Source organism: Helianthus annuus, chromosome 6 (genome assembly GCF_002127325.2).
Source record: "Helianthus annuus cultivar XRQ/B chromosome 6, HanXRQr2.0-SUNRISE, whole genome shotgun sequence".
Taxonomy (NCBI): domain Eukaryota; kingdom Viridiplantae; phylum Streptophyta; class Magnoliopsida; order Asterales; family Asteraceae; genus Helianthus; species Helianthus annuus.
The window spans coordinates 84,472,644-84,493,707 of NC_035438.2; the positions used below are offsets into that span (position 1 = coordinate 84,472,644).

At 38.9% G+C, this 21,064-nt stretch overlaps 1 protein-coding gene across 1 annotated transcript in view; it reads left to right on the plus strand.

The window, feature by feature from the left end:
• Positions 1-2,850: 2,850 nt before the first annotated feature.
• The window catches only part of LOC110932536, a 42,518-nt gene continuing 24,304 nt past the window's right edge, over positions 2,851-21,064 (plus strand). Inside the window, exons 1-3 of the mRNA XM_022175863.1 lie at positions 2,851-2,990; positions 3,868-3,901; positions 4,009-4,101. Of these exons, the coding sequence (XP_022031555.1) occupies positions 2,851-2,990; positions 3,868-3,901; positions 4,009-4,101 (267 nt within the window). The remainder of the gene's footprint in view (positions 2,991-3,867; positions 3,902-4,008; positions 4,102-21,064) is intronic.

The following is a 21,064-nucleotide window of genomic DNA, read 5'->3' on the forward strand; positions in this document are numbered from 1 at the left end:
ATAAATTTTCGGGTCTGAGGAAAGCTATTAAAATTTGGAGTGAAGATTATTGTAAGAGGATGAATGAAGAATCTGATAAAGCTATACAGGACTTGGAGGAAATTAAGAAGATCATGGAGGATAGGGAGTTGACGGAAGAAGAAGAAGAATGGATTTTTGCCGTCAATAAAAAAGTGATTTATGATATTTCTTACAAAAAAAACTTGGACATTAAACAAAGGGCTAGAATAAATTGGGTTATCGACGGGGATGAGAATACTAAGTTTTTTCACGCTATGGTCAATAATAGGAAAGCAAAAAATTTTATTCCCGGTCTCTTTAGTTGTAGTACTTGGATTTTGAAGCCCTCGAGAATTAAAAAGGAGATTATGTGCTTCTTTAGGGATCGGTTTAAGGAGGATATTCCTATTAGACCTGAGTTTGTATGTGAAGGAATTAACCAACTGTCGGAGGATGAGAAAAACAGTCCGACGGGCAGGTTCTCGACAGAGGAGATTAAAGTTGCGGTTTTCGAATGCGATAGCAACAAGGCGCCGGGGCCGGATGGCTTTAACATGAAATTTATCAAAACTTTTTGGTATCTTTCTGAGAAGGATTTCAAAGATCTGTTGGAGTATTTTTACGAGTATGGAAAGATAAATATTGGTTGCGGGTCCTCTTTCATCACTCCCATTCCTAAAGTTCGTGACCCGGTTGAATTGAACAATTACAAGCCTATTAACCTTATAGGGGTGGTTAGTAAGGTCATCTCCAAAGTGCTCGCTAATCGTTTAAAGAAGGTGATTGGGTCGGTTATTTCGGATTCTCAATTGGCTTTTTTAAGCGGGAATTATATTTTGGATGGGCCTCTTATCGTTAATGAAGTGTTAAGATGGGGGATTAAATTTAAGAAAAAGGTCTTTCTTTTGAAAATTGATTTCGAGAAGGCCTACGACAATGTTAACTAGAACTTCCTTCTTTCTGTCATGGCTCAAATGAGGTTTCCTATCCGTTGGGTCACATGGATTAAGGGCGTTTTGGAATCAGCTAGATCCTCGGTGCTTGTCAATGGATCCCCTACTTTTGAGTTTAGGTGCTCAAAAGGCCTTCGTCAGGGGGATCCGATCTCCCCGTTTTTGTTTCTCATTGTGATGGAAGCTTTATCGCGTATGCTGGACAAGGATAAGGATATTGGTGCTTTTGTTGGTATTAAGTTGCCTAACAACGGCCCGAATATTTCTCATCTCCTCTATGCAGACGATGCAATCATTCTTGGGGATTGGTCTAAAGAAAATATGTTGAGTATTGTTCGCATTCTGAGGATCTTTCACATGTGCTCGGGTCTTAAGATTAATTTCGCTAAATCTAGTATTTTTGCGGTGGGGGTGGGAACTGTGGAATTGAGTGATGCTGCAGCTTTGATTGGGTGTCAAGTAGGGGAAATCCTTTTTGTTTACATGGGCTTAAAGGTGGGTGCTAACATGAACCGGATCTCAAACTGGAAGACGGTGTATGATATCTTTAATGCAAGATTAACCAAGTGGAGGGCTTCGTGTCTATCCATCGGGGGTAGGGTCACTCTTATCAAATCGGTACTTGAAAGTCTTTCGATATACTATTTCTCGCTTTATAAGGCGCCGGTGAAAGTTGTTAATGATCTTGAAACTAAAATTAGAAGATTTTTATGGGGTCACATTGGTGCAGCCAAGAATCTCCATTGGGTGGCGTGGTAAAAGGTTACTAGACCGAAGAAATTCTGAGGTCTTGGGCTTAGCAATTTACAGAACACAAATATCTCTCTTCTTGCGAAATGGGGTTGGAGATTCAAATCAGATAAAGAGTCGCTTTGGAAGAAAGTCATTGAAACAATTCATAAGGCCGGAGGGTGTGGGGGGCGCCATACCCGCCACCTCAGCCTCTATAGCGCCCCGGGCGCTATACACCCACACCCTCCATGTTAAGGAGGGGCGCCATACTTCACTCGCCAACATGGTAACGAGAGGAGAAGGGGGTATCAGGTGGGGCCCACTTGTTTGCACCAATCAAAAAATTTTTTTTTATTTTTTTTTCTATAGCGCCCCTAGGGTTATCACCACACCCTCCATGTTAAAGGGGGGGTTATAAAGCCCACTTGGCTGACGTGGCGCCTACGTGGCGCTGAGGTGGCGCTTATAAAGCCCCAAGGGGTTATCCCACACCCTCTAGCCTAATACAAGGTTGTGCTGGGATTTTATTCCGAATAGAAAGTCTATGGGAGGTGTTTGGAATAATATTGTCAATGTGCTCTCTAAAACAAAAATCGAAACGCCGTTAAGGAATTTCTTCAAAAGCAAGGTCGGTAATGGGGAGAACACCGCTTTTTGGCTGGACCCATGGCTTAGCATTGAGCCATTAAAAGACAAATTCCATGAAATCTTCAAGTTGGAAACTAAGAAAAAGTGCAAGATTGTTGATCAGGTGATTGTTGATGGAAGTGGGAGTAATTATGTGTGGGCTTGGAGAAGACCGATTCAAGGCGGACGTGAAGTTGATGAATTAGTGGGACTGTGCAGTCTTTTGTACAATTTTTCGCTTTCATCCTCACGGGATTCTTGGATCTGGTCCGACAGCAGTGGTGGGAACTTCAGTACGGGGGCGGTTAAGCGATTGCTGGATAGTAACCGGATAAATGACATGGTTGTTAAAGATTACAGTTGCAAATGGCTGCCTGCCAAATGAAACATTTTTGTGTGGCGGGCCAGCCTTAATCGGATTGCTACAGCGGAAGCATTAAAGACCCGGAACATTTCGCTCTAGGATGAGAACTGTAAGTTATGCAGCGAAGGTTTTGAGACTGTGGATCACATCTTTACGAACTGTTTTGTGGCCAACATGGTTTGGAACCATCTCAGTCGTTGGTGTAAGGTAGCTCCGATGTATTTTTTCGAGTTTAAGGATCTGCTAAAAGTCCACGAGTACGCCGGTTTTACTGGTCGTAAGAAGGATATCCTAATGGGTCTTATCAGAATCGGGTATTGGTGCATTTGAAAGGCCAGAAACGAAGCTATTTTTAATAACAAGGAGATTAAGATTGAAGATATTATCAGCAATGTTAAAGCTTTAGGTTTCTTGTGGAGTAACAGTAGGTTAAAAGGTTTTTCGGTTTCGTGGCATGATTGGTGTAAATTTGTAATTATGTAGCTGTGTTGTGTTTGGGTGGCCGCTTGTTTTGAGGTGTGCTGTTTTGCTGTTAATGAAATTATCCTTTCAAAAAAAAAAAAAAGACATGTCTCTAGTGGCACATGTGTGATGTTTGTTTATGAGGTTGTGATCATTGATGATGGTGGAAATTAATGTATGTAGTGTCAGAGATAATTAAGTAGATAATTTTTTTTTGAAAAATTAAGTAGATAAATCACTTAAAAAGTGTGTTATTAACCAATTTGAGTACTTGACATCATATATCAAGTGAAAAGAATAGCATAAAACAGATCAAAGACTTGTGTTATGTTATTTAAGTTGACTCGGTTACCAAGAAAGAATGATTTGATTATGCACATATGTTTGTTGCATTTTATAATTAGAGTGCTAGGTAATATTATAAAAGAAACTAGATATTTGGGTCGCGCGAAACATATTTAATTATTATACTTTGCTTCTATAGATGTACATAGCCTATTACCCATTCTATACACACATCTATAATTTTATTTTCACATCCCCTAGTATATACGGACCGTATTAGAATGATTTTGCACATAAATAAATACACTGAATTTTTTTTGTTTTACATGTATACGGACCGTATATCATTATACGGCTTGTGTATATGTGTATACGACCAATATAATGTTATAGTGCCAAATGTGTTTATTTTTTGAGGTTTGATCAATTTTTTTGAGTTTTAAGATCTGTATACGGGTCGTATAAAGTTATACGGCCTGTATGTAATTTTGTTTTTCTTGTGTAAAACCGAACAACCGTTTAATAAATTTTAGTAATTCTTTAGATAACGTTTTCAGTATCCGGAGTTTTTTGGTTTGTTTGTAGCTAGGGTTCAGAATGCTTGAATATGATGATATTAGAACACTGTATACTGCATGTAAACACAGTGGCTTTGTGATGCAAGGATCTTCGAATGCGGTATGTACGTTAAATTTCATTAAATGATACTATTATTCATCTGTTAACTACTAGATGGAGTCCTTTCGTGGTCTAATCATATACACTATGTAAGAGAGAGAGACATTTAAGTACAGATCCTACAGCTGTATTTGGAACAAGAAGTCAAACAATCCGTTCATTATCTGTTGTTGTCTCAATGCCCACAACACGCAGTCGTTGATGGCTTTGCAGGCCTATTGTTGTTTAATAAATTTAGTAATTCTTTATATAGCGTTTTAAGTATTCGGAGTTTGTTGGGTTGTTTGTAGCTAGGGTTCAGAATGCTTGAATATGGTGATATTAGAAAAGGAAAAACACTACCATAGGTGAACCCTCCAGAAGAAATCGCAGGCTGATACATAAAAATACATATAACGAGTTATCGTCTTCTGAGCCTAACAACTGTCCATGTGTGTTGTCGCCAGAACCTTGCCGATGATCGTCTGTTAACTACCGGTTAGAGTACTTTCGTGGTCTAATCATATCAACTAATCACTAGATGGAGCAGATAACGGTGAACTTTACGTCGGTGGGAATAAGTTGATTAACAGAGGATTCATCACGTATAAGTTGGTTTATGGGAACCGTTTCTAGCTAGGGTTTGTTGGGTTATTTGTAGCTAGGGTTCAGAATGCTTGAAGTTTTATTATAAACACCTTGGTGAAAGTTATCATCTTTTGGGTCAAGTGAAGCAATGAATGGAGGAATATATTTTACTTATTTTATGTTTAATATATGAAGCATATTATATAAGTTTTTAGATGGTGTTTGTAAGGTTTAATTGACTTGTGTAAGTGTATCATACATATAGACACTTGCAATGGTTCTGTCACCTGCGAGTTTATATGGATTAGAACATTCAGCTAAAATTTGATAGGCACTAGTTGTCAATACAGAAACTTAATAAGAGAAGCAACTAAAAAAGCGGTGAACGGTGAGGAACACATTTAACATCTCACCTCCCTTTAATCATCATAACCAATAACCTTCACCTTTTCACCATCACTACACTCCATCCCACACAATCCCGTGGTTTCTCTACCCATCTTCCTGTGACATGGCGTCTAAATCCTTGAATCCCAACGCGTCTCCTTACATTACTCATCATTTCCTGAATTCGAGTTCATTATGAAGTAATGATTGCTGATTAATTGCAAGACTGTATACGGCCCGTATAAAGTTATACGGGTCGTATACAACCTTTATAATTTTTTATTCGACCGTATACTCAACATACGAGCACTATTTTATGTCTTGTATACGGGCCGTATAACGTTGTACGACCCGTATACAATTAACCAACTTTCTTTTTTTAATTAGTATATGTGGAATTGATGAAAACGCAGTAACGTTGAGGATTTAGAATTACGAACTTTGTGAGTTAGTTAATAACTTTTTTGAAATAAATGGGTAGATAAACAAAGTCATAAGCAGACTTATTACCACCATTGTTGAGTTTCATGTTCTCAAGTTCACAATAAAGGTTCTGAAAATTGAAGGAAAAGGACTTTGTTATGGTTTGGGGAGAATGTTCTGGAAATTGAAGGAAAAGGAGAACTAGAATATCGATATGGTTGCTGTAAAATCTCACATTTTACTACATTGACTATGTGTTATACCTGCGAGACATAGATGCATTCGGGACAAGCAAGAGAGAATACGTCAATGATTAATCCAAGATTGCACTTGAAACCAAGTACTTTACATAACAAGAAACCTTGAACACAAGTTTTCTTTTTAAGCTTGATGGATGTCCATTATCTCAACGTTTCTCCTTACATTACTAATCTAGAATTGGAGAACCATTGTGTATTTGCTTACTGATTGTAGAAAAGATTTGTTGAAATCGAAGAAAAGAGTAAAAACGATGAAATGAGGCGTGTTATGTTGGAAACTGAGGTTGAAAATTTGAAGTAAAACATCTATATTTGTAAGTAAAACATTTAACATCTCATTAATGCAAATGCAATACTTATAATTAACCAACATACATTGATTGTGGATTTAACTTGCAACATATATCAAAGAGAATGCAAAGCTTCATGTAGTCGAGACCGCTTTGTTAATTTTAATAAAGCAACGAAGATTGAAGATGCCAAATAGAAACTAAATGAATTATGCAATGTATCCATATCCCCTTGGTAATTGTTACCATATCCATTATCCCCTTGGTAGATGTTACCATATCCATTGCCTCCTTTGTAGTTGTTACCATATCCATTATCCCCTTAGTAGTTGTTACCATTATTTCATTACGTTAAGTTTGATCTTATTTCATCTTCTAGAACTAGCAAAAGGAGAGAATACGGAACGATATTCTTCTAGAACTATATCTATCCATTATCCCAATTTACACTTGTTGGACCGTTCTATGACCCGAAAAAGTCAGTTAAGGCAGTTCATCTTCAAATGCAAAGGAGGAATCAGTGTAAATGAAGTAACACAGCTTTTCCTTTCAATTTCCTTCTCTATTAATGCTTTCTAAATAGATTTTGATAGAGTTTCGTCACCTAGCACAAGACCTGATTTCGCTCCAATAGTTACAAATGAAGATCACATTGGGTTTATATAGTGTGCCTGATTTCGCTCATATGGCTGCCTAATGAGCGAAATCCCATGTGATCTAAAAGCGAAATCACCAACTAACCTAAGAACGAAACCCCCTATGACCTAATCAGCGAAATCCCATAATCTATGTACATATAAGCGAAATACCAAGCTCTGATTTCGCTTATAATGACACATATGTCATTATGAGCGAAATTAACATTCTAAAACCCTATTTTCTGATTTTCCGACTCCGTACAATCTATCTAGACCTAAGGCTCAATATAAACGTAGTCAACAGACATTTAGTGCACCAACAGACTCCCCCTTGGATGTTGACGAAGTCTTCGGCTCCGAGTCTTTAGTCTTGGTCTTTTCTCCAACTCTGTCTTTTCATCGTAAAAACTCTATCTTCACAGGTTCAGGTTCACTTCCTAGCTCCATCTTCAGACTTCCCTTTGACTTGTTGATCTAGACTCCCTCTTTCACAGACTACCCCTCTCAAAATGCTAGAATCTGAGGTCTTAATCTGGTTCAAGCTTTGACAATTAGCTCCCGTGGGAATGATGAAGTCCAAAACCTGTGTCTCAAACATCAATCATTACAAACTTATCTTTTCACAAAATCACACAATCTATCAGTACTAAAAATCCACTCAAGTATTCAGATCCAAGTTAATGACCCTGATTACTCAATTAATCTACCAAGTCCAATCTAATGACCTTGGTTGATCTTTTGACAATACAGACTGATTTTGTAAAAACATTTTCAAACATTTTCTGAAAAATGTAACAAGCATCAAATTAATGAACTTGTTTTAACTTGTAATCAACTCAAACTCTATCAAAGTAAGCTCTCCTCATTCTTCAGCTCAGAACTTTTCCTGCATCTGCTTCAATCTTCGAGAATCCAACGATTAACTCTCCACTTTGGTTTGTCAAAAATAAAGCAGAAATAAAATCTTTTTGGATTTTAATAAAGTGTTCTAAACTAAGAAACGAAATATAGAAAACTTAAATTGCAGAATATAAAGAAATTAAACTATTTACAAACATATTTTTGGCGAGCGTGTCAGGGAATCATATCAGCTTTTCAGACAAATTACTAGTACCGTTAAGCTTCATTTCATACTCAGACTTAAACAATTCACCTCGATTGTCGATATACTGATCCATCTTAAATTCGCACACACATTTCAATCTATTCAGGATACGATTTAGATGTCTTATGAACTTAGCTCATTCATGTGTCCCACCTCTTGAATATACTCCCGTATCCAGAATCCCAGATATTCAGTCTTACAGGTGAGTATATCACAGATGATATCTGTCAGGGGTTAAATGCGAGGGCCGTGAGAGCTCAGGTCGATACTTCCGTATACGCAGAGAGATGACGGCTTCGACTTTTCGGTGTGTCCCCTTTAGAGGATCTTTTAGTTACAACAGCAGCGACTATCAATTTTATTGTTTCATCAGCTTGCTGAGGGTGATGCTATGTTTCAAGCATTTGCAGAAAGTATTATTCGGGGACTAGGTCAGAACTTCCATTCAGCAGAAGTCCCGGAATAATACCCCAGATATCACTGAGTATAAAGACCTAGTATCTCAGAATAAGGGACCTTTCAAACGAGATTTCAGGGGTTACCTATATATCCAAGTAGTGTTCCCCACAAATTACGCAAGTTTGAAATTTTAGGTTTATATCCCGAATAAATCTACTAAATGTGCGAAAACCTATTGACACATCATCAGCGAGACTGTTTAACTCATTTTACACTTTACAATTCTTTAGCATACTGTAATTGTCTAGCCGATGTACTATCATTTTCCCTTTATACACAAGTTCTTTTTCAATTTCTATTGTTTTTGGATTTTGAAATTTTATCATGTTTTTGTATTTTTGCATTTTTTACTGTTTTTGTATTTTCTGAAAATAAACTATATACAACTACTCCCCCTAAATACCAAAACAAGTAAAAAATCGATAAACCATTGCAGATTGTTTCTCATCTTCATCCGCAACAGTACTCTCATCAACGCCAATAATGCCATCCGACACCGAAAGAAGCTTCATACCGTTCAGTTTTAACAGATATTTAAACCGATTTTTATCAAACGCTTTGGTATGTAAATCAGCTTTCTGTTCGTCAGTGTGAATTTTCTCAATTCGTATCAACTTTTTCTCGAAACAATCGCGAATAAAGTGATGACGAATTTCTATATGTTTAGTTTTAGGGTGATGTACTGGATTCTTTGTTATATTTATTGCGGCCTCATTATCAACAAAAAGAGGTGTGTTAAGAAACTGCAAACCGTAGTCGCGCATCTGTTGCTGTATCCACAGGATCTGAGAGCAGCAACTGCTAGCAGAAACGTACTCTGCTTCACATGTAGATAGCGCCACAGATGTTTGTTTCTTACATTGCCAGGTAACCAATCTAGTTCCAAAGAACTGGCATCCTGCAGTTGTTGATTTTGAATTGACTTTGCAGCATCCGAAATCCGAGTCGGAATACCCTTCGAGCGTAAATTCGCCTGTTCTAGGATACCACAACCCCAATGTAGGAGTTCCCTTCAGGTAGCATAATATCCTCTTCACAATAATCATGTGCGAAGCTCTCGGGTTAGATTGATATCTTGCTGCGAGGCACGTTGGGTACATAATATCAGGACGTGAAGTAGTTAGGTACATCAAAGAACCTATCATGGAACGATAGAACGTTTCATCAGCCCTGTCTCCGGTGAGATCTGGGTGAATCCCATGATTTGTTGCAAGTGGGGTAGCAGCTGGAGTAGAACTTGACATTCCAAATTTCTCTAGAATATCATGCACGTAATTCGTCTGGTGAATGAAAATTCCCTTAGGTAGTTGTTCAACTTGTAGACCCAGAAAGAATTTCATCTCCCCCATTGATGACATTTCGAATTTTTGCTTCATCACTGATTCAAAATCTTTGCATAGATTCTCATTTGTCGACCCAAAGATTATATCGTCCACATAAATCTGAACTATCAGAAGATGTTCGTCAACCTCTTTAGTGAAGAGAGTGGCATCCACTTTTCCACATATGAAACTGTTGGCTAGTAGGTGTTGAGACAAAGTCTCGTACCAGGCTCTCGGGGCCTGATGTAAACCATACAGCGCTTTGTCCAATAAGTAAACCTTGTTTTTGTGGATTGGGTCAATAAAGCCCGGCGGCTGACCGACATAAACCTCCTCTTTAACCTTCCCATAAAGAAACGCCGATTTTACATCTTGCTGATATACTTTGAAGTTCTTCCAAGACGCAAATGCAAGGAAAATTCTGATTGCCTCTAGTCGTGCCACAGGAGCATAGACTTCAGTAAAATCAATCCCCTCCTGTTGACTTAAGCCCTGAACAACGAGTCGAGCTTTGTTCCTTACAACAACTCCTCTGTCGTCTCTTTTACACTTAAATACCCATTTCGTATTGATTTTCCTTTGACCATCCGGTAAATCCACTAGCTTCCACACTCCCAACTTTTCAAACTGACTTAACTCTTCTTGCATTGCAATGACCCAAGAGTCTTCAGTAAGCGGCTCTTTATACGTTCTCGGTTCGATCTGCGAAATGAAACAACTTAATGAGAAATCAGTTTGTAAAGGTGCTACTGTAGAGTAAAAACATGTAAGGCCCTGGTCAATTTGACGTCTCGTGCGAACGCCTGTCTGCAATTCTCCTATGATCAACTCCTCTGGATGATATGAAAGAGTTCGCGGCATTACTTCGCTTGGAACATCCACATCGCCTTCCAGATTAGTAACATTTTGATTTGCACCTTGTTCACTCATTTGGTCTATTTGACTCGAATCCTGAATCTGCTCCCCCTCAGAATCTGAATCTCCTCGATCAAATATTGGCATGTTCTCAGAATCTTGATTATCATTCTGAACCGTCTGATTATCTTGAGCAACTTCATTCTGTTGGACAGCATCATGTTCACCAGCATTACTCGGACTTGCTTCATCGTCATTTGAAGTTTCCCGTGGTCTTCTAGAATACTCAGCTGGGAACCTTTGCTGTGACTCATACTCACGTAGAATATCCAACTCATCAAAGAAATCTTCTTCTTCTTCTTCTTCTTCTTCTGTCATGTAAAACGAATCCCACAATTTGTCATAATGATATCGCCATGAATCTCCTGGATTTTGTGGTGGCATAGTATAACCTTGACATTCAACATTTGCAGCTTCAATAATCCGCTTTTCACTTGGAACGAAGACACGTCGCGTAGGACTTGAATATCCAACAAATATACCCTCAATGCACTTCGGACCAAACTTTCCAAAAGGCTCTATAACAGTACAGGGTGACCCAAACGGTTCTAGATACTTCAAATTCGGTTTGCGGTTATTGATTAGCTCAAAGCATGTTTTATTGAACTTCTTGACAGTGAGAACTCTGTTGAGCGTATAGCATGCGGCGGAAACAGCTTCAGCCCAAAAATTAATCGGTAACTTTGAATCTGCGAACATAGTTCTAGCCGTCTCGATTAGTGTTCGGTTTTTGCGTTCTGCGACTCCATTCTGCTGCGGAGTGTACAGAGCACTAAACTCATGCAAAATACCTCTTTCGTCACAAAATTCTTCCATCTTGCTGTTCTTGAACTCAGTACCATTATCACTTCGAATTCTTTTGATACGCCTTTGGTACAGATTCTCAATCTTTTTGAACAACGCCATCAAACTGTCAAATGTTTCATCTTTCGTCTTCAAGAAAGAAACCCATGAAAATCTGGAATAATCATCAGTAACCACAAGACAATATTTATCTCCCGTAATACTCTTGACATTCACCGGACCAAACAAATCCATGTGAAGTCTCTCCAGGGGTCTTGAGACTGAATTGACTTGCTTTGTAGGGTGTGACTTTTTCTTCTGTTTGCCTTTAACACAGCTAATGCACTCCCCTTCCAGATGAAAACCTTTGACATGAACTCCAAGAACTAAATCATTATGCACCAAGTGATTCATTTTTCTAAGATGTATATGTCCCATCTTCCGGTGCCACAATCTCGATTCTTTTTCAGTTGCTCTGGACACGAAACAATGAGCCTGACCCGTGGTTGTAGTAGCTACGCTCATATCCAACACGTACAGATCATTAACTCTCGGTGCCCTCATGATAATCCATTCCTCAGGGATAACAAATCCTGGTTTCAAGATCAAACATTCTTTATCAGTGAAGTGAGTGGTATACATCCTGTCACAGATCTGCGAGATACTCAGCAGATTGTTCTCCAGCTCAGCAATGTAGTTAACTCTCTCAAACGTCACAATCCCGTTGGATAACGTTCCTTCACCAATAATCCTTCCTCCTTGATTACCCGCAAAACCAACATATCCTCCATTGATATTCTTCACATCATACAATAATGCAGTCTTCCCTGTCATATGTCGAGACGCTCCACTGTCCATAATCCAGCGTGAAACTAATCTCGGAAGATCCTGCACATATCACAAACATGATTTAAAACTTCAATAAGGATGCCGATTCATGCTTCGCGATCAAGGAAGCTCCGACAATTCAAACTGTTTAGTCGAACATTGTGTCCACCCAAGCCTCATCAGTCTTGGGTGTAACCTTGACACTTTTAACTCTTGCAATTTGAATTTTAAAATTTTCAGCCTTCAGAGGTGGAAAATTTGCATCATAATCAATCGGAATTGACTCCTCAGAAAGTGAAATCTTTTTCTCAGTTTTAAGTTTCCAAACTTGTTGAGATAATGCAACCCGTTTGTAAAATTTGTCATTTTTAGTTACCACTTTCTTTATGGGTTCATTTTTCACTTTGGTGTTGTCATTTTTCACACTCTTTTTCTCAACAACCATTGGTGCTTTACCCTTCACCTCAACTTTCGTTTGTTGAATCTTCACAGTTTCAGTCTTAGGCTTCACGTTGGTACACTTTCGTGCAATGTGACCAACTTGATTACATCTGAAGCATGTGCGAGTATCAGTTACCCGACTCGTGCCTTCAGACTGAGCCTGTGAAGCTCTCTTCTCAAAGAACTCTTCATTTGATTTTGAAAAAATCTCTTTCTCTTCATCAGCAAGTGAACTCGAACTGTTCACAAACTTTTTCTTTTCAACGAACCTTTTGTTTTGAAAATTTCCTCTCTGATAATTCTTACCACCCTGATAACCACCCGACCAATTGTTTTGATTCTTGTTGTTATAAAAACACGGTGGAACAACAGGTTTCTTGTAGTATGATTTATCTTTTTCAAAATTCATTTGTCTCTTTGTTTTACTCAGACTGTTCACTTTTGACAATTCAACCTCAACCAACTTGAAAACTTTTGTTAACTTTTTCACATTCACATTCTCAATTGGAAACTGTGGATCCGAATATAACTTATCAGATCCCAACATCTTGTACATGACAAGAGTAGGTTCATCATTTAAGTTGTTTTTGGATTTTTGTTTCGGAATGTATTTGTCCAGAAAACAACCATCATCTTCAGCTGAATTAGACATCAAAACACTTTCAGCTGTGCTCTTAACAATCTCTGTCTGAACACTATCATCAGATGGTGTAAAAGTAACATCAATGTTTTCAGGAAGTTTAACTTCATTTTCTTCCTCAATTTCAACCAACGCAGATTGCTTTTTCGTATAATTTTCCAGAATCGGAGGTGGAACTTGGTGAAAACGCACCCCGGTTCCATCAGAATAAACATCTTCTCCAGCTTTGTTTTTACCGATGGGTTTTGGAACAATGTGTTGCAAAACAAAGCTTACGGAGTTGTAACTGTTAAGCTTCAACCGGATTCGCTCATTTTCAATTTCAGCCTCTTGAACTTTAAGTTTCAAATTAGCGATTTCATCCAGTTGTTGGTTGATTGATTCTTCTTTTACCCTAAGCACGGCTTTTAGTTGAACATTTTCTTTATAAGTTTTACCATTTCGATCATCATTATCTTTCATTGTGGTTTTAAGCTTCTCAAAATTTTCAGTGATTTGACGGTTTTCAAGAACTAATTTTTCATTTTCTTTTCTAATCCTTTCATGATCAGTTTTATCATTTTCAATTTTGTTAGTTAACTCTTTTATCCGTTCAGTTGAAGCTTTAACCATCTTGTCACGATCAAGAATTTGATCCTCAACTTTTCTGACTTTCTCTGTCAGATCATCAACCTTCTTACCGTTGAGATACGTGACTGTGTTACAAAATTTGCATTCTTTGATGCAATTTTTGCAATCAACATTCCCATTGACTTTCTTACCTGATTCAGTCGTTGACGTGTTTGAACTGACCTGGCTTTTAGACTCAGAGACGGATTTAGAATCTACCTCAATCGCCTTAGCTGCCAACACCTTGTCAGCCATCTTTCCGAGATTTTCAGTAGTCAACTCCTGAGTAGTGTCAATGATTCCAGTATCAACTTTCTTTGACTTCTCTTTCTCTTCTTCCTCCTTCTTCTCTTTCTCGTCTCCAGTTCCCCACCATTTATTCTGCCAATAATCATCATCCACTTTGAACTCATTGATTATGGCTTCTATATCAAGAGTGTTGTGATCAATAGCAATGTTTCCGTCTGGGTCAAGATAATACTCCCTGTCTGGATCCCATCTTCTTGCTCTTTTCGCTTCCAAATAGATACCAGATATTCTAGTAGTTCTGTTTTCAGCTAACATTCTTCTGTATCTATACTTCTGCTCTTCACTTCTGTTGTCTTTCCACGGAACAGGTTCATTCTTTGCCATGAAAGCATAACCAACCGCATCTTCCTTCGGTAACAACTCACTCCAGTCGTAACCCTCATCATCATAAATCACCGCAAGAGCTCTAGATTTCTCTTTGTTCTCTTCAATCTGCTTCATTATTGGCGGCTCCGATTTATTTTGATGATATATCACCTTCTTGTAGTAATCTTCCCTGAACGGGTTCTCTGATTCATCAGCATATGCGTTTCTGCATTCTCGCTTGAAGTGACCTTTCTGCTTACACTTGAAGCATGTCACCTTGGACTTGTCAAACCCCAGCTTGGTAGATGGTCCACCAATTGTCTTCCTGCCGGTTATTTCCATGAAACGTTGAGCTCGACGAACAGCACTGGCCATGCACCACCTTATGTCAATTAGTTCCATTTCTTCAGGATCTATTTGATCATAGTCCTCTTTTGTTAGGTTAGTGTTGCCTATCTTCCCAACTACAAGGCTTTCATACGATTCCAAAACCGACGCTAGGAAAACCATTTGTTGCTTAGCCGACTCCTCGTCAAAATTCTGAGCATTCTTTAAGTCTATTGCGATGTTACATTGAAAACGATTCTTTGCATCAGAATGACTTGCAGATGATGAAGATCCACTGTGATTTCCACTGCTTTGACCACTTTGACTTTCATTGCTAGTTGTGGACACATTCTCAGCAGAAAACGCAGTCTTTGGAGAATTGTTCTTTGGCATCATGCTCTTTGGATAATACAAATCCAAATTCTGCTGATAAGATGAGTGATTGATTTTGTGTGTCTTCTTCAATTCCAACTCGTGACTCTCGAGTTTCTCAATCAGCAAATCTAAGGTTAACACTTCTGGCTCTTTGATAGTATTTTTCAGCATCAGCGCATAATATCTCCAATCCATTTCGTCTGGCAACGAATCGAACAATTTGTCTACTAGCTCATCTTCAGGATACTTAATTCCATGTCTAGCTAGTTCCAGCTTCAGATGCCCAAACCTCTCGATCATTTTACAAAATGATTCGTTCTTTAAACACCCAAACATATCAAACTCTTTCCTAAGTAGTTTCTTTTCGTTTTTCTTGATTTCTTCACTACCTATACATTTCTTTTCTAACTTTTCCCAGAGATCTTTAGAACTAGAATAGTCAATCAAAGATATTATATCTTCTCGAACTGATTGAAATAATAACGCGACACTGTCACACCCCGATTTCCACACGTTTCACCGGTGGGCCCGGTGGGGGATTACCGTGACGTAGTTGGTAACAATACAGTCAAACAACACAATATGTAAATGCACAGCGGAAGCAAAAGATAGATATATTTCAACTGAATGTTATTGTAATATCATGTATATCACAATTAGTTGAAAATAATCCACAGGGGATCAAAAATATAAATAGGAACATTGTTCAACAGCTTGACGTCCAAGCTTGCGAGACTTATTGTGGACGCTAGGAGAAAGCCAGCCTAGTTCGTTTAGTACCTGCAGTTAACCTTTTTGGGAAAATACGTCAGTTTACACTGGTAAATACACTCAACCGACACTTTTGTAAAAGGTTTAATAAAATTGATTTGAATGCACGTGGCACAAACTTTTATAACTTGGGATAATTATTTTAATATAATACTTGTAAACGAATTACATGTTTCTTTGCGTTCAGTAGCCCGTTCCATAGACCGGGTTAAAGACTAATAGACACATCACAGGTATAATGCCCACAAGGTTAATCCTTAAAGGAGATACCATTTTTCATATGCAGCTGTCAGGTGTACGCCTACACCCCGTGCTTAGGTCGTGGCCATCTCGTAAAATGATGCTAGGGATATCCGGGACATGGTCAATAACACCCCAAAGGCTTTAAGCAAACAAATCAAATTTTTAACGGGTCATCTTGACAATACTTAACCACTAATCGATTAAGGTCAAATGCCCGACCAAGCGGTATTCTATATACCGTACCCCAAGCCCGTATAGGGAAATAAGTTAAAAGTATTTACCTTTGCAAGTATAATTCACAACAGCTAATGCAAGTAGCTTTTACCAGGTCTCCTATTCTGGAACGAAGGTTTATAATAACCTATTAGAATCCTAACGGGTCTTTGATTAAGCTTAAACTTAGACCGGTTAGTTTTAACGAAAGATACGGTTCGAACGCACGGTTAAGCGAAGACCGGAATAAAATGCGATTTAGACCCGACAAGTTTGAAGACTTGTTTAATATGGGTAATCCAATCACATTCTGGGTAATGACAAGGTTTGACATGTTTCGGCTAATTTATGTAAACTAGTTACATAAACCGTACCGAACGCGTAAATGGCGTAACGGGTAACCGTAAGAGTCCTACACCGGTTTACTAAGTTAATATGCTCTAAAGAGGTCGTGATATCAGTAGGATACCTTCCATTATGCCCATAATGAGTTTAATCCCAATATACGCCCCGTAGGGGTATTTTGGTCATTTTAAGGATTATAAAAGAGATTTCCGGGTTATATAGGAAATCTGAGTTTTCTGACCAGGTTATAAAGTTCAAAATACTTTATTTATTATATGAAATCAGTAGCAATTGGATTCGGGTCAAAATGCCATGTAGAACTCATTTTAGGTCCGAAAAGGGTATATTCGGTATTTACCGAATCGACGCCATAACCGCAGGTTATGAGCAGGTTAAAAATAATTAAAAATCTTTAAAAATCCCAAAATATTATTTTACATCAGTGTGCAAAAGGTTTGGTGTCGAAATTCGGGTTTAGATAGGCTTTATGCTAATTGCGCTGTTTAATTACTAAAGTTTTCTCAATTGCGCTATTTAGCATAACTCCTATTCTAGACCTCGGATTGACATGAAATTTTAGGGACATGCTTAGAAATCAGTAACTAAAGTTATTGTCCTTTCGCATATCCAAAATTCTCGTTTTAAGGTAAAAAGGGCATTATGGTCAACTTTAAGCATATAACGGAAAATGTGCAAACGACTCGGACAAACTACGAACCAGCCACAGAGGGTTATACCATCATGTAACCTGGTCCTAAGAGAGTCCTAAGGCATATCTAAGTCATACCAAAACGGGTCAGAACTGAAGTCAAAGCAAAAGTCAAAGTTTTGCGACTTTTGGTTCCGAACCGGGTCAAAACAGTAAATGGTCGGATCAAACAAGCTTAGACCAGTTATAATACTTATTATCAAGTTATATGAGTGATAAAACAGGTTACATACCATCTACATTGTTAATTATGCATTAAATCGAAAATTAGCATTCTGTTGACTTTTTCTAAGCAACTTTGACTCGACATTTGGACTAGTTAGAGTGGGAATCAGAGGGTGCCCTTTTAAGGGTTTAATGCCCACATGATTACCAACATATAACTACATTTGATTCGACTAATCACTGGACCATTAGTGATTAATCGTTAAGTCAATCGTTAATTACGACGGATTGACTTTTTAGCTAAAACTAAGCAAAAACTAAACTAAGAAAGGTTAAGCACACTTACAGAAGCCTAGTACACGACCAGAGGTGCTTAGAGAGGACACTTGAGCTCCAGAAATGATCAGAAGTGAAGGAATGAGGTGTGGTTACAATGTGTGCATACAAGGCCTTTATATAGTAATCCAAACACCTTAGATCCTTGATAACTAAGTCTACAAGTGTAACCAGATCATCAACAAGTGTCTCTGAGGTCTAGGGGTCGTCTAGGGGGCGCCCATGATGTTAATAATGGCTTCTAAGTCGGTTAAAACACCAAACAGTGCTTCTGTCCGCATTTTCTGTATCTGGGAGGCTGACGCGGCCCGCGTCAGAGGTCCTGCAACTCTTATGCGGCTCGTATGAATCTTCCTGTCAGAACCCATATCTTTTACTGTCCACGCGGCCCACATAAGCCTTGCGGCAACTCTTACGCGGCCTGCCTGAGGCCTGCTGTAAGATTTTTCAAATCTTTTTACATTATTGCAGCTGGCTCTTGGCGTTTCGAAAGGTTAACTTTGCATTTTGGGCCTTTCTTATTTACGTATAAGGGCCTCGTGACTTTTACCCGCTTTGTTAAGCCCTCGGTTAGTTTATTACTACCCGAAAAGTCCTAACTTTCAATGTTGACGCTTTTAACCCCTCATGTACGAATTCGATCATAACTTTCTCATTTTATAATGGAACTTGATGAAATTTATATCGTGCATTCTAGTGAGCATATTTTACCGTTACAAAGCCTCAGATTTGTTAATGGGTCACTCAGAGGTACAACTTAAACATGTTGACACATTTAACCCCTGTAGCTTGTAATCTCTCACTTTCTTCCACATTTCGTTCCGTATGATCCGTGATTCATTCGTTTGAAGGTACGAGCATCATGTAGGGTTACTGTAAAGTATATTTATCCCTTGTTGACATTTTGAACCCTTGAATTCACATACTTTCTATGTTTGCCAACTTTAGTCCCTCTATAGTATTCTTTAACACGTTCAAGCTTATGACACGTGTCAATACATTATAGGACGCAAATTTTCGAGGTGTTATATCCTCACCCCCTTAAAAGAAATCTCGACCTCGAGATTTACTGAAACAAATGAGGGTACTTTTCTTTCATCATGGACTCTACCTCCTACGTGTACTCGGGACCTCTACGGGCATCCCATTTTACCTTCAATCGGTATATACTTCCTTTGAAGCTTCTTAACCTGTCGATCCTCGATCGACACAGGTTTTTCAACAAACTTCAAGTTCTCATCTATGTGCACATCTGTATGCGGTATAACTAGTGATTCATCAGCGAAACACTTCTTCAGATTACAGATGTGGAAAACATTATGAATACTACTGAGCTCTTCAGGTAAGTTTAACTTATAGGCAACCAATCCGACACGTTCGATGATCTCGAAGGGCCCAATGTATCTCGGGCTTAACTTGCCTTTCTTTCCGAATCGCATCACTCCCTTCCAGGGTGATACTTTAAGCAATACCTTGTCACCTACTTCGAAGTTAAAAGGTTTACGCTTCAAATCTGCGTAGCTTTTCTGCCGATCACGGGCAGCTTTCAGACGGTCACGAATCTGGACAATCTTGTCCGTCGTTTCATATTATTTCAGGTCCTGTCATCTGGACATCTCCAACTTCCGCCCAACAAACGGGCGTTCTACACTTTCTAACATACAAGGCCTCGAAAGGCGTAGCCTTAATGCTAGTATGGTAGCTATTGTTATATGAGAACTCGACTAATGGTAGGTGGTTATCCCAACTACCACCTAAGTCAATCACACATGCACGAAGCATGTCTTCCAAAGTTTGGATTGTACGCTCACTCTGTCCGTCCGTCTGAGGATGGTAAGCCGTACTGAAGTTTAAGTGCGTGCCCAAAGATTGTTGGAAACTTTTCCAAAAATGTGACGTGTATTTGGTATCCCTGTCAGAGATAATAGACACAGGCACGCCATGTAGAGATACAATCTTATCTGCGTACAATTGGGCTAACATATCGGAGCTATAAGTCTCCTTAATGGGTAGGAAATGTGCTGACTTAGTCAGTCTGTCAACTATTACCCATATCGTATCATTTCCTTTCCTTGTCTTCGACAACTTAGTGATAAAATCCATTGTCACCATTTCCCACTTCCACTCGGGAAGTTCAGGTTGTTGTAGCAAACCTGACGGCTTTTGATGTTCAGCTTTGACTTGTGCACAAGTCAAACATTTAGTCACATAGGTAGCTATGGACTTCTTCAAGCCTATCCACCAGAAGTTTGCTTTCAAATCCTGGTACATCTTGTCAGCTCCAGGATGAACGGAGTATTTGGAACTGTGGGCTTCCTGGAGGATAACATCTCGTAGTCCCCCATAAACTGGAACCCATATTCGTCCATTTAACCTTAGAATTCCGTCCTTTCCATAGGATAACTGTTCTTCAGTCACTCCTAGCTTTTCATTAGGATAGTTAGCTTCCAGCACAACTTCCTTCTGTGCAGCTAACAACCTTTCATTTAAGCTATTCTTTATCTCAATGCTCTTGGCATTGATTCTAATAGGCTTTACTCTTTCCTTCCGACTCAAGGCATCGGCGACTACATTCGCCTTGCCAGGATGGTATCTTATCTCATAATCATAATCGTTTAAAGTCTCCATCCACCGTCGTTGCCTCATGTTCAATTCCTTTTGATTGAACAGGTGCTGGAGGCTCTTGTGATCAGAATAGATCACGAATTTAATGCCATATAAATAGTGCCTCCAGAGCTTCAGTGCAAACACAACGGCACCCAACTCCAAGTCATGGGTGGTGTAATTCTTTTCATGCACCTTTAACTGACGTGAAGCATAGGCAATAACCTTGCCTTTCTACATAAGTACACAACCCATCCCGGTGTGTGATGCATCACAGTATACTACAAACTCTTCTATCCTGTCCGGCAATGTCAACACAGGTGCATTGCTTAGCTTCTTCTTAAGGATATCGAAGGACTCTTGCTGTTTAGGACCCCAGTTAAACTTAACATTCTTTCTAGTCAAAGAAGTTAGGGGTGCAGCAATCCTTGAAAAGTTCTCAATAAAGCGTCTGTAATATCCTGCCAATCCTAAGAAACTGCGAATTTCTGTAGGAGTCTTCGGCTCTTGCCAATTCATGACAACTTCCACCTTGGCGGGATCCACTTGAATACCACGCTCACTAACCATATGTCCAAGGAATTGGACTTCTC